Source organism: Hyperolius riggenbachi, chromosome 1 (genome assembly GCF_040937935.1).
Source record: "Hyperolius riggenbachi isolate aHypRig1 chromosome 1, aHypRig1.pri, whole genome shotgun sequence".
Classification (NCBI taxonomy): Eukaryota; Metazoa; Chordata; class Amphibia; order Anura; family Hyperoliidae; genus Hyperolius; species Hyperolius riggenbachi.
The window spans coordinates 49,873,502-49,887,237 of record NC_090646.1 but is presented as its reverse complement, the minus strand read 5'-3'; the positions used below and the strand labels follow the sequence as shown (position 1 = coordinate 49,887,237).

Below are 13,736 nucleotides of genomic sequence, written 5' to 3'. Positions count from 1 at the left end.
GTGACCAAGTTTGTGAGCTTTCAGGTTCCTGGCATCAAACATGTGTGAATGGAAGCAGTTTATCCACCAAGGAAATCTGATTGGCTGTAGGTGGCCCCGCCCCTTTAGTGAATTTGGACCTCAGTCACCCAATGACACCTGTAGCAAGTTTGAAGCCTCTGCCATTAACAGTGTAAGAATGGCAGCAGTTTAAATATTCCCCTTGAAAATCAATAGGCAAATTTTGATTGGCTGTTGTAGGCTCCACCCACTTTCTTGAATCTTAATCGCATTCACCCAGTGACCAACTGTGGCAAGTTTGAGAACCCTGCGATTAACAGTCTAAGAATGGCTGCAGTTTACATTTTCCCATTTAAAATGAATGGCTGAAATTTGATTGGCTGTGTTATGCTCCACCCACTTTTCCTGGATTCGTACCATCGGTCACCAAGTGACCAACTGTGCCAAGTGTGGGGACTCTGGCTTGATTACTGTGAGAATGGCAGCCTTTTACATTTTTTCCATTGACTTGAATGGGTGAAATCGGATTTGCTGTTTGTAGCTCCGCCCAGGTGTGCAGGGGGGGCCGCGAGATCCCCAGAACATATCATCCCAGGTAGTAGGAGTTCTGTATACCAAGTTTCATTCAAATTGGTCTAGCCGTTTTTGGGTGATCGCGGTAGATAGGTACATAGGTACGTACGTACGTACGTACATACATACATACATCCGATTTTATATACAGGATCTTCTCAAAAAATTAGCATATTGTGATAAAGTTCATTATTTTCTGTAATGTACTGATAAACATTAGACTTTCATATATTTTAGATTCATTACACACACCTGAAGTAGTTCAAGCCTTTTATTGTTTTTCTTATTAATGATTTTGGCATACAGCTCATGAAAACCCAAATTTCCTATCTCAAAAAATTAGCATATTTCATCCGACCAATAAAAGAAAAGTGTTTTTAAAACAAAAAAAAGCCAACCTTCAAATAATTATGTTCAGTTATGCACTCAATACTTGGTTGGGAATCCTTTTGCAGAAATGACTGCTTCAATGAGGCGTGGCATGGAGGCAATCAGCCTGTGGCACTGCTCAGGTGTTATGGAGCCCCAGGATGCTTCGATAACAGCCTTAAGCTCATCCAGAGTGTTGGGTCTTGCGTCTCTCAACTTATGGAGATGAAGATTTCATTTTTCAGCACGACCTGGCACCTGCTCACAGTGCCTAAATCACTGGTAGATGGTTTACTGACCATGGTATTACTGTGCTCAATTGGCCTGCCAACTCTCCTGACCTGAACCCCATAGAGAATCTGTGGGATATTGTGAAGAGAAAGTTGAGAGACGCAAGACCCAACACTCTGGATGAGCTTAAGGCCGCTATCGAAGCATCCTGGGCCTCCATAACACCTGAGCAGTGCCACAGGCTGATTGCCTCCATGCCACACCGCATTAAAGCAGTCATTTCTGCAAAAAGATTCCCGACCAAGTATTGAGTGCACAACTGAACATAATTATTTGAAGGTTGACTTTTTTTGTTTTAAAAACACTTTTCTTTTATTGGTTGGATGAAATATTCTAATTTTTTGAGATAGGAAATTTGGGTTTTCATGAGCTGTATGCCAAAATCATCAATAAGAAAAACAATAAAAGGCTTGAACTACTTCAGTTGTGTGTAATGAATCTAAAATATATCAAAGTCTAATGTTTATCAGTACATTGCAGAAAATAATGAACTTTATCACAATATGCTAATTTTTTGAGAAGATCCTGTATATAGATTGTTTTACAAAGCGCCTATATATATATATATATATATATATATATATATATATATATATATATATATATATATATATATATATATATATACATATATATATATATATATATACATATATATATATATACAGTGGGTTGCAAAAGTATTTGGCCCCCTTGACGTTTTCCACATTTTGTCACATTACTGCCACAAACATGAATCAATTTTATTGGAATTCCACATGAAAGACCAACACAAAGTGGTGTACTCATGAGAAGTGGAACGAAAATCATACACGATTCCAAACATTATTTACAAATACATAACTGCAAAGTGGTGTGTGCAAAATTATTCGGCCCCCTTTGATCTAAGTGCAGTCAGTTGCCTATAGACATTGCCTGATGAGTGCTAATGACTAAATAGAGTGCACCTGTGTGGAATCTAATGTCAGTACCAATACAGCTGCTCTGTGAGGGACTCAGAGGTTGTCTAAGAGAATATTGGGAGCAACAACACCGTGAAGTCCAAAGAACACACAAGACAGGTCAGGGATCAAGTTATTGAGAAATTTAAAGCTGGCTTAGGCTACAAAAAAGATTTCCAAAGCCTTGAACATCCCACGGAGCACTGTTCAAGTGATCATTCAGAAATGGAAGGAGTATGGCACAACTGTAAACCTACCAAGACAAGGCCATCCACCTAAACTCACAGGCCGAACAAGGAGAGCGCTGATCAGAAATGCAGTCAAGAGGCCCATGGTGACTTTGGACGAGCTGCAGAGATCTACAGCTCAGGTGGGAGACTCTGTCCATAGGACAACTATTAGTCATGCACTGTATAAAGTTGGCCTTTATGGAAGTGTGGCAAGAAGAAAGGCACTGTTAACAGAAAGCATAAGAAGTCCCGTTTGCAGTTTGCCACAAGTCATGTGGGGGACACAGCAACCATGTGGAAGAAACACAGCAACCATTTGGTGAGATGAAACCAAAATGGAATTTTTGGCCAAAATGCTATGTGTGGCAGAAAACTAACACTGCACATCACTCTGAACACACCATCCCCACTGTCAAATATGGTGGTGGCAGCATCATGCTCGGTGGGTGCATCTCTTCAGCAGGGACAGGGAAGCTGGTCAGAGTTGATAGGAAGATGGATGGAGCCAAATACAGGGCAAACTTGGAAGAAAACCTCTTAGAGTCTGCAAAAGACTTGAGACTGGGGCAGAGGTTCACCTTCCAGCAGGACAACGACCCTAAACATAAAGCCAGGGCAACGATGGAATGATTTAAAACAAAACATATCCATGTGTTAGAATGGCCCAGTCAAAGTCCAGATCTAAATCCAATTGAGAATCTGTAGCAAGATCTGAAAACTGCTGTTCACAAACGCTGTCCATCTAATCTGACTGAGCTGGAGCTGTTTTGCAAAGAAGAATAGGCAAGGATTTCAGTCTCTAGATGTGCAAAGCTGGTAGAGACATACCCTAAAAGACTGGCAGCTGTAATTGCAGCAAAAGGTGATTCTACAAAGTATTGACTCAGGGGGCCGAATAAGTACGCACACCCCACTTTGCAGTTATTTATTTGTAAAAAATGTTTGGAATCATGTATGTACCACTTTGTATTGGTCTTTCACGTGGAATTCCAATACAATTGATGCATGTTTGTGGCAGTAATGTGACAAAATGTGGAAAACTTCAAGGGGGTTGAATATTTTTGCAACCTACTGTATATATTGAATGTTTTGAATGTTTCCCTCTTTTTCAGGCCTCTTGCACACTGCAAGTGATTCCGATTCAGATTCCGCTTTTTAATCAGTTTTTACATCCGATTCAGATTCCGATTTGCAGTGTGCAGGGAGCAAACTGCAAATCGGAATCTGAATCGGATGTAAAAACTGATTAAAAAGCGGAATCTGAATCGGAATCATTTGCAGTGTGCAAGAGGCCTAAAAAGCGGAATCTGAATCTGAATTGCTTGCAGTGTGCAAGAGGCCTCATACAGTCTTTTTTAACGTAACCTGCAAATTTGGTGTTTCTAGCATGTGCGGGGGCTTTGCTATTAACAGCTAAAGTCACTAGCCAGCGCTGCGTAATATGTTGACGCTTTATAATACAATAAATAAAATAAATAAAGTTGGCAGCCAGTAAGTTTAATGTAAAAAATGTGAATGCAAATTTTTTACAAATTTCGGTCAGTCAGTCAGTCGGATTTGAATGAAATTTGGCACACACATAGTACATTACCTGGAATAAAGTATAGGGTACTTTTTATCCCCATAATCAAAAAGTGGGTGGAGACAAATACAAGTTTCACTGGGAAAATGTAAACAGCAGCCATTCTTACACTGTTTATGGTAGGGTTCTCAAACTTTGCACAGTTGGTCACTGGGTGACTGGGATTAATATTTAGAAAAGTAGGTGGAGCCTACAAAAGTCAATCAAAATTAATGTATTGCTTTTCAAGGGGAATATTTAATTGCTGCTATTCTTGCACTTTTAATGGCACAAGCCTCAAACCTGGTACAGTTGGTCATAGGGTGACTGTGGTTCAAATTCAGAAAAGGGGGTGGAGCCATAGCCAATCAGATTTGTTTCATTGTAATCCTACTAATATAATAAATGGGAAAGTTCGGATGTTTGGATGTTTGGATGTTTGGATGTTTGGATGTTTGTTACTCGATCACGCAAAAACGGCTGAACGGATTTAGTACACTACCTGGAATAAAGTATAGGATACTTTTTATTTCCATAACCAAAAAGGGGGCGGAGAAAAATACAAATTTCAGTGGAAAATGTAAACTGCAGCCATTCTTACACTGTTAATGGTAGGGTTCTCAAACTTTGCACAGTTGGTTACTGGGTGACTGGGATTAATATTCAGAAAAGTGGGTGGAGTCTATAAAAGCCAATCAAAATTAACCTATTGATTTTCAAGGGGAATATTTACATTGCTGCCATTCTTGCACTGCTAATTGCACAAGCCTCAAACCTGGTACAGTTGATCATTGGGTGACTAGGGTTCAATTTCAGAAAGGGGGTGGAGCCACAAACAGCCAATTAGATTTGTTTCATTCCAATGCAAATTATTGATGCCAAACACCGCAAAGCTCACAAACTTGGTAATTGAGTAATTGATTAATTGTGCGTTAGGGTTAGAAAAGTGGGCACAGCCAACAACAGCCAAATACATAACCGTGCAATGCTGGGTCATAAGTGGGTGGAGACAAATACAAATTTTACTGGGAAAATGTAAACAGCAGCCATTCTTACACTGTTAATGGTAGGGTTCTCAAACTTTGCACAGTTGGTTACTGGGTGACTGGGGTTAATATTCAGAAAAGTGGGTGGAGCCTACAAAAGCCAATCAAAAATTACCTATTAATTTTTCAGGGGAATATTTCATTGCTGCCATTCTTGCACTGTTAATGGCACAAGCCTGAAACCTGGTACAGTTGATCATTGGGTAACTAGGGTTCAATTTCAGAAAGGGGGTGGAGCCACAAACAGCCAATTAGGTTTGTTTCATTTCAATGCAAATTATTGATGCCAAACACCGCAAAGATTACAAACTTGGTAATTGATTCATTGTGTGTTAGGGTTAGAAAAGTGGGCACAGCCAACACCAGCCAAACACATAAGCGGGCAACGCCGGGTCATAAGTGGGCGGAGACAAATACAAATTTTACTGGGAAAATGTAAACAGCAGCCATTCTTACACTGTTAATGGTAGGGTTCTCAAACTTTGCACAGTTGGTTACTGGGTGACTGGGGTTAATATTCAGAAAAGTGGGTGGAGCCTACAAAAGCCAATCAAAAAATTTTCAGGGGAATATTTCATTGCTGCCATTCTTGCACTGTTAATGGCACAAGCCTCAAACCTGGTACAGTTGATCATTGCGTGACTAGGGTTTACATTCATAAAACAGGGTGGAGCCACAAACAGCCAATAAGATTTGTTTCATTTTAATGCAGGTTATTGATGCCAAAGACCGCAAAGCTCACAAACTTAGTCATTGAGTAATTGATTAATTGTGTGTTAGGGTTACGAAAAGTAGGCGCAGCCAGCACCTGCAAAATGCATAATCGGGCAATGCCGGGTCATCAGTAGGCGGAGACAAATGCAAATTTCACTGAGAAAATGTAAACTGTAGCAATTCTTACACTTTTAATGGTGAGGTTCTCAAACTTTGCACAATTGGTCACTGGGTGACTGGGATTAATATTTAGAATAGTGGGTGGAGCCTATAAAAGCCAATCAAAATCCACCTATTGATTTTTAAGGGGAATATTTAATTGCTGCCATTCTTGCACTGTTAATCACCTGTACCTGGTACAGTTGGCCATTGGGTGATTGGAGTTCAAATTCAGAAAATGGGTGGAGCTACATCCAATCAGATTAATTTTATTTCATTGCAAATTATTGATGCCAAAGACCGCAAAGCTCACATACTTGGTCATTAAGTAATTGTGTGTTAGGGGTAGGAAAAGTGGGCAGAGCCAAATATATACCCGGGCAACGCCGGGCGTCCAGCTAGTGCAAAATATTGATGCCAAAGACTGCAAAGCTCACCTACTAGATCATTGGTAGTTGTGTGTTAGGGTTAGAAAAAGTGGGCAGAGCCAACACCAACCAAATACATAACCGGGTAACGCCGGGCCATCAGCTAGTATATATTTATTTTTCATTATCTGTTCCTGTGGGAATTGGGCACCCCCAGTTGCGTGCACACATCCCATTTGTGGCTTGTGAGAGTTGGTGACTCCTCCAGGACGTTATATATGCGGATATCTAAGGATTTACTTGTTTTTTTTTAATCATACATGTATATTGGTTTGTAATTATGACTGTATGTACATATATACAGTATATATATATATGTGACTATATGTATCCATATGAGACTATGCCCAATGCAAGCAAATTTTAAGTAAAAATTCCACCCATTATTACGCGTAATCATGCATCGCAATCAGAAGTCTGATCTGACTCAAAACCTAATTACGACTTGAAACGTAAGTACGGAAAAATTACGACTAAGTTACTTGAACGAAAACAAACAAAATACAAATTGAGGGTTTCACGGCCTAGTAATCTTATGCATAAAACATAACTTTAAACAGTAATGGCACTAAATAGTCGTACAAGTGATATCTATACATAATAGAGTAAGTGCCTCAACCTTCAAGCAAGAAGAAGAAGTAGCGCCCTGCCCCCAGGGCCGGTCCAAGCAAGAAGAAGGGGCTGGTCCAAGCAAGAAGAAGTAGTGCCATATCAAACCAAGGGTGAAGAGGGATAATTTGCATATTCAGTAGCAGTGCATTGTGGGTAACCACAAATGTTCACTTATAGCTGAATTATTGCAGATTTGCTTCTGTTTTAAGAAGGAAATTACACCAAGCTTTGCTTTTTTTTAGTAGGGGGGCTTTTTGGTCTCTTTTATCCTCCTATACATTCTTAGTAGTTTGGGTCACCCTGAGCTGCTTGGTTACTCTGGTGTACTGGTCCAAGCCCTATCTCATACAGCCTTATCAATTCCTACTATGTACTGATGAGGACCAAAAGTCTGAAACAGGCTGTTTACATGTGGGTTTGATATGACTGTGTAAAATTTAAAGCTATAGGCTTGCTATACACCAGTGGCTCTGGATGCTTGCTTTGCATACTAAGGGTGAAATGGAATTATTTGCATATTTAGTAGCAGTGCATTGTGGGTAACCACAAATGTTTACTTATAGCTGAATTATTGCATATTTCCTTCTGTTTTAGGAAGGCAAATTACACCAAGCTTTGCTTTTTTTAGTAGGAGGTCTTTTTGGTCCCTTTTATCTCCCTATACATTCTTAGTAGTTTGGGTCACCCTGAGCTGCTTGGTTACTCTGTTGTACTGGTCCAAGCCCTATCTCATACAGCTGTATCAATCCCTGCCATGTACTGATGAGGACCAACAGTCTGAAACAGGCTGTCTACATGTGGGTTTGATATGACTGTGTAAAATTTAAAGCTATAGGCTTGCTAAACACCAGTGGTTCTGGATGCTTGCTTTGCATACTAAGGGTGAAATGGAATTATTTGCATATTTAGTAGCAGTGCATTGTGGGTAACCACAAATGTTCACTTCTAGCTGAATTGTTGCAGATTTCCTTCTGTTTTAAAAAGGCAAATTACACCAATACAGTGTGCGGCATTGCAGGAAGTGACGACAGTTGAACGCACGATGGAACACGGAAGAGGAGAGTCATCCCCGCCCGCTGCCTTTTACTAATAGTGGTGGCTGCTACTGTGCTTAAGCAGGAGGGGGAGCGCACATGGGGGACCCAGGTGAGGGGGAGGGTCCTGCTGAGCTTAAGCAGGAGGGGGAGCGCACATGGGGGACCCAGGTAAGGGGGGGGTCCTGCTGAGCTTAAGCAGGAGGGGGAGTGCGCATGGGGGACCCAGGTGAGGGGGGGTTCCTGCTGAGCTTAAGCTGGAGGTAGAGCACACATGGGGGACCCAGTTCAGGGGGGGTCCAACCCCCCTCCCCGACACTGTGCCCAATGCCCCCTTCTTGCCCTCTACTCTCTTATGCGGCGTATGCTATGCTGCGGGTCGGCTAGTAGCATATAAAGTCCTTAATACACATTTTATGCTATATCACTTGTATGAATAATGATTGGCTTTACTATTAAAAGTTAAGTTTTATGTATAAGAAAACTAGGCTGTGAAACTCTAAATTTGTATATTGTTTTTGCTCCTGTATTTTGAGGGGTGGCCTCCTTTTTTTACCCAGATATGAAAACGAATATTTAACATGAATTACTTGAAGTTGAAGTTGGCCACCACCAGCACCACTACTCCTTCACTACAGATGGAATGGTAAGACAAGCAGCTGACTTAGGCAGGTCAAAGCTCACTGTTATAGCTATTTTAGAAGGGTAAGAAAGGGCCTAACAGTCCTTAAAGAGAATCTGTATTGTTAAAATCGCACAAAAGTAAACATACCAGTGTGTTAGGGGACATCTCCTATTACCCTCTGTCACAATTTTGCCGCTCCTCGCTGCATTAAAAGTGGTTAAAAAAAGTTTTAAAAAGTTTGTTTATAAACAAACAAAATGACCACCAAAACAGGAAGTAGGTTGATGTACAGTATGTCCACACATAGAAAATGCATCCATACACAAGCAGGCTGTATAGAGCCTTCCTTTTGAATCTCAAGAGATCATTTGTGTGTTTACCTTTTGTCCCCCTGCAGCTCTCATCCACTGAATACTAATGACAGGCTGATTGTTTCTTCCTGCAGACAGCTCTGCGCTGTCTGTAATTCCTCAGTATGTGTCAGCCAGCTCCTTTCACTTAGGGCCCATTAACACTTGTGCGTTTTCAGAGCGATTACAGAGGAGGATTTTTATCCAGCTCTCTTCTCTCACTGATAAGAGAGCAGAGACGCTGCTGGCTTATGTAAATAACACACACACTGGAGTGTGCATAGAGGGGCCTGGAGAGGGGTGTGCATAACAGATCAGCACGGAAGAGTTGGCAGCCTTCCAGACACAGGGCGACAAGTCCAACAGGGGAAAGATACATTGATTTATTACAGAGACGGTGATAGTAGAAAGTGCTGCAGTAAGCCAGAGCACATTAGAACAGGTTTAGGAACTTGTAGGATGGTAGAAAAAAGGATGACATTTTTGTTACAGAGTCTCTTTAAGTTCCCCAAATATTACACAGTATGTTTAGTTTATTTCTTTTACCTTGTGTGTTTGTTTATACATGCTCAAAGTATCTCTTTTTTCATTTGTAACTAGTGAAATGTACATATTTTTCAAAGCTTGGGCCATCATACCCACTGCAATGTACACTCTATGTGAGGTTGTTTCAGCAGGATCATACAAATATATCCCCTCCCTTGTGGGACAGTGATGTAGTGGTCGTCTAGTTGTCATTGGGATCAGTTTGTCCTTCAGTGTATTTCCTGATAGACACCCATAATAGTTTATCAATATATCTTCCATCAAGAGAGCATCCTTGTTAGTATTTGACGCATAGCTGCTGATAAATTCCTCCATTTCAGGGATAGATACTCTTGGAAATGAAAATGCCAAACTGCAGTTACTGAAATAAAAATAGTCATCATCTATTGTCCAAGAATTGGGAAAGATAAACGTTTTTCTTACATAATGGCTGACAGCATTATACAGAAATGAGTAAAACGTTCTGCTAATGGTTCCACAAATAATTATTACTTCTGTGGTGGATGTTTGGTATTCTGGAGGTATTCGGTTATAATTTTTTGGGGACACAAGAATCTTGAATTCTATACACATTCCATGATTGGCCAGATGCTTGCTCAGCTGCTGGAGTTCCCTCTCTCCATAATCATCATCGGATGCCAAAATCCCGACCCAATTCCACTTAAATGTCTCTAGCAGCTTTACAATTGCCTTATTTTGAATGTTATTATCTGGAACTGTTCTGAAAAAGTTGGGATAAAGCCTTCTGTCACTTAGCAAGATGTCCTGGGCTCCATAACTAACCTGGATGAGCAAAAATGCATTCATTATATACAATCACCTTTTTTTATGTTATTACAGCTGTCACTTATCCTACTAATATTATAAATGGGAAAGTGTGGATGTTTGTTATTTGATCAATGAATGAAATTTGGCACACACTTAGTACATTACCTGGAATAACATATAGGATATTTTTTATTCCCATATCCAAAAAGTGGGCGGAGACAAATACACATTTCACTGGGAAAATGTAAACTGCAGCCATTCTTACACTGTTAAAAGTAGGGTTCTCAAACTTTGCTCAGTTGGTCACTGGGTGACTGGGATTAATATTCAGAAAAGTAGGTAGAACCAATAAAAGCCAATCAAAATTCACCTATTGATTTTTAAGGGGAATATTTACATTGCTGCCATTCTTGCACTGTTAATGGCACAAACCTTGAACCTGGTACAGTTGATCTGGGGGGGTCAATTTCTTTTTTTATTTTTTTATAATTTCAATGCAAATTATTATTATTATGAATGCCAAAGACAGCAAAGCTCACACACTTGGTCATAGAGTAATTGATTAATTGTGTGTTAGGGATAGAAAAAGTGGGCTCAGTCAACACTAGCCAAATACATAACCGGGCAACACTGGGTCATCAGTGGGATGAAGCAAAATATAAATTTCACTGGGAAAATGTAAACTGCAGCCATTCCTACACTGTTAATGGTAGGGTTCTCAAACTTTGCCTAGTTGGCCACTGGGTGATTGGGATTAGTATTCAGAAAACTGGGTGGAGCCTACAAAAGCCAATCAAAATTCACCTATTGATTTTCAAGGGGGATATGTAATTGTTGCCATTCCTTCACTGTTAATGGCACAAGCCTCAAACCTGGTACAGCTGGTCATTGGGCGACTGGGGTTTAAATTGAGAAAGGGGGGTGGAGCCACAAACAGCCAATCTGATTTGTTTCATTTCAATGCAAATTATTGATGCCAAATACCACAAGGCTCACAAACTTGGTCATTGAGTAATTGATTAATTGTGTGGTAGGGTTAGGAAAAGTGGGTGCAGCCAACACACCAGCCAAATACATAATCGGGCAATACTGGGGTCATCAGTAGGTGGAGACAATACAGATTTCATTAGGAAAATGTAAACTGCAGCCATTCTTATACTGTTAATGGTAGTGTTATCAAACTTTGCACAATTTTCAGAAAAAGTGGGTGGAGACTACAAAAGCCAATCAAAATTCACCTATTGATTTTCAAGGGGAACATTTCATTGCTGCCATTCTTGCACTGTTAATGGCACAAGCCTCAATCCGGGTACAATTGGTCATTGGGTAACTGAGGTTCAGTTTGTCATTGGGTGATTGGTGTTCAAATTCAGAAAAGGGGGTAGAGCCACAATGTATTGAAAATTATTTCATTGCAAATTATTGATGCCTTAGATTGCAAACCTCACAATCTAGGTGACTGAGTAATTGTGTGTTAGGGTTAGAAAAAGTGGGTGGAGCCAACACCAGCCAAAGGCATAACCAGGCAACGTCGGGCAATCAGCTAGTCATCAGCTAGTCATCAAAAATCCCTTTCCTCCACTAGACAGTATACCAATGTTCTCTTCGCACATTCAATGAACAATTTAAATGTAGGCTATGGTGTAGTGAAAAAAAACAAAACTTAATTACAAGTTGAACATGAAAATTGTTAATAATCAAATTTAAACTAATTTAAAGAGACTCTGTAACATGAAAAACATCCCCTGGGGGGTACTCACCTCGGGTGGGGGAAGCCTCCGGATCCTAATGAGGCTTCCCACGCCGTCCTCCGGGACAGGGGTCTCGCTGCAGCCCTCCGAACAGCCGGCAACAGACCCGACTGTCAGTTCAATATTTACCTTTGCTGGCTCCAGCGGGGGCGCTGTGGCTGCTTTCGGCTCCGAACTACATGGAAATACCCGATCTCAGTCGGGTCCGCTCTACTGCGCAGGCGCCGGAAACGTGCGCCTGCGCAGTAGAGCAGACCCGACGGCGATCGGGTATTTCCGTGTAGTTCGGAGCCGACAGCCGTCAGAGCGCCTGCGCAGGAGCCGGGAAGGTAAATATTGACGTCATCTTTCACGGAGGGCTGCAGCGAGACCCCTGAGGGACGGAGGACGGCGTGGGAAGCCTCATTAGGATCCGGAGGCTTCCCCCACCCGAGGTGAGTACCCCCAGGGGATCTTTGGATGTTACAGATCCTCTTTAAAACTAAAACTAGACTGCATAGTTTCAGCACCAGGGATGCTTGGATATGCCCAATCATGTATTCGAGTGATCACAAATTCAACTCCACTCACTTACGATTGACTCGTGATCACGATCATGAATAGAAACAGATATCCGACCTAAGTGCGGTTTTGAGTCAAATAACTGCACGTAATCACGAATCACAAGTCGTGATTAAAAAAACCTTAATAGCAAAGCCTCCTTACATGCTAGAAACACCAAATTTGCCAGACATGTTAAGAAGAAAAATGGGAACAAGAGGGTAAAAAACCAAAAAGACCTTGGCCCATACGCAATTCACCTTTTCTCCTGAGTTTTCTCCTAGGAGATAATTTTTCATCTCGTATTTTAAATAACTTTTCAGCAATTTGGAATTGAAAAAGTACCAAAATGTAGTAAAATAAACTATCACAATTATTGTGAGTATTTTCTTGCTTGCCAGTGGTTAAAAATGCATTTTATTTACATGTTATAAAAATATCACCTTGGAGAAAACTCAGGTGAAAAAGAGAATTGCATATGGCCCCTTGTAGTTTTTGAGAAAAGTGTATTAAGGTTTCAAAGGAGTAAAAGTATACATTTAAATGCAGTAAATACATTAAAGAGAACCAGAGACGAAGCACCCTCATGTATTTTATTACATTTATCAGTGGGAACATGACAGTAAACACCTATCATGCTTTTAGTTTTATTCTTCTCAGTCGAATCTATCTGTTATCAACTGTGATAAGAATCCACAGACTGACTCAGTCTAGGTTTGACCTGGAATCATTATAGCTGAGTCACTCTTCTGTGGAGTCTTTTCAAGCCCAAGCCTGCCCCCTCCTGGCCCCCTACTCAGAGCTGTTGACATGGGAGGAGCTGCTGCTGCCGAGAAAGAAGCTCTGAAACAGACAAGTGTATCAGTGTGCAGTGTGCAGCCAGTCATTATCTACTGTATGCAGTTTCATTTCTATGAGAGACACTTCCTACAGGCAGCCACACAGCATACCAGAATAATAAAGTTGAAAGCAGACAGATGAAAGGCTGAAGCAGCCCTGCTTGTCTATAGTCTTATATAGCCTAGACAGCACAACAGCTTATAACCTGGAAGCAGAAGAAATGAGCCAGCGGCCATATTGGATATTTCCTGGAGCAATAATGGAGAAAAAACTCTCAAAAAGGCACACCAGAGTGGCGAAATTATCAGGTAGAGCATTTATTCTTTGCAAGCTATCAACTGATATGTTTATTTTGTGT

At 40.8% G+C, this 13,736-nt stretch overlaps 1 protein-coding gene across 1 annotated transcript in view; it reads right to left on the bottom strand.

Annotated features, from left to right (window-relative positions):
* The window catches only part of LOC137550971 (vomeronasal type-2 receptor 26-like), a 38,763-nt gene extending 28,477 nt beyond the window's left edge, over positions 1–10,286 (bottom strand). The window contains exon 1 of the mRNA XM_068271312.1: positions 9,972–10,286. Coding sequence (XP_068127413.1) covers positions 9,972–10,286 — 315 coding nt within the window. The remainder of the gene's footprint in view (positions 1–9,971) is intronic.
* Between the last annotated feature and the right edge of the window lie 3,450 nt (positions 10,287–13,736).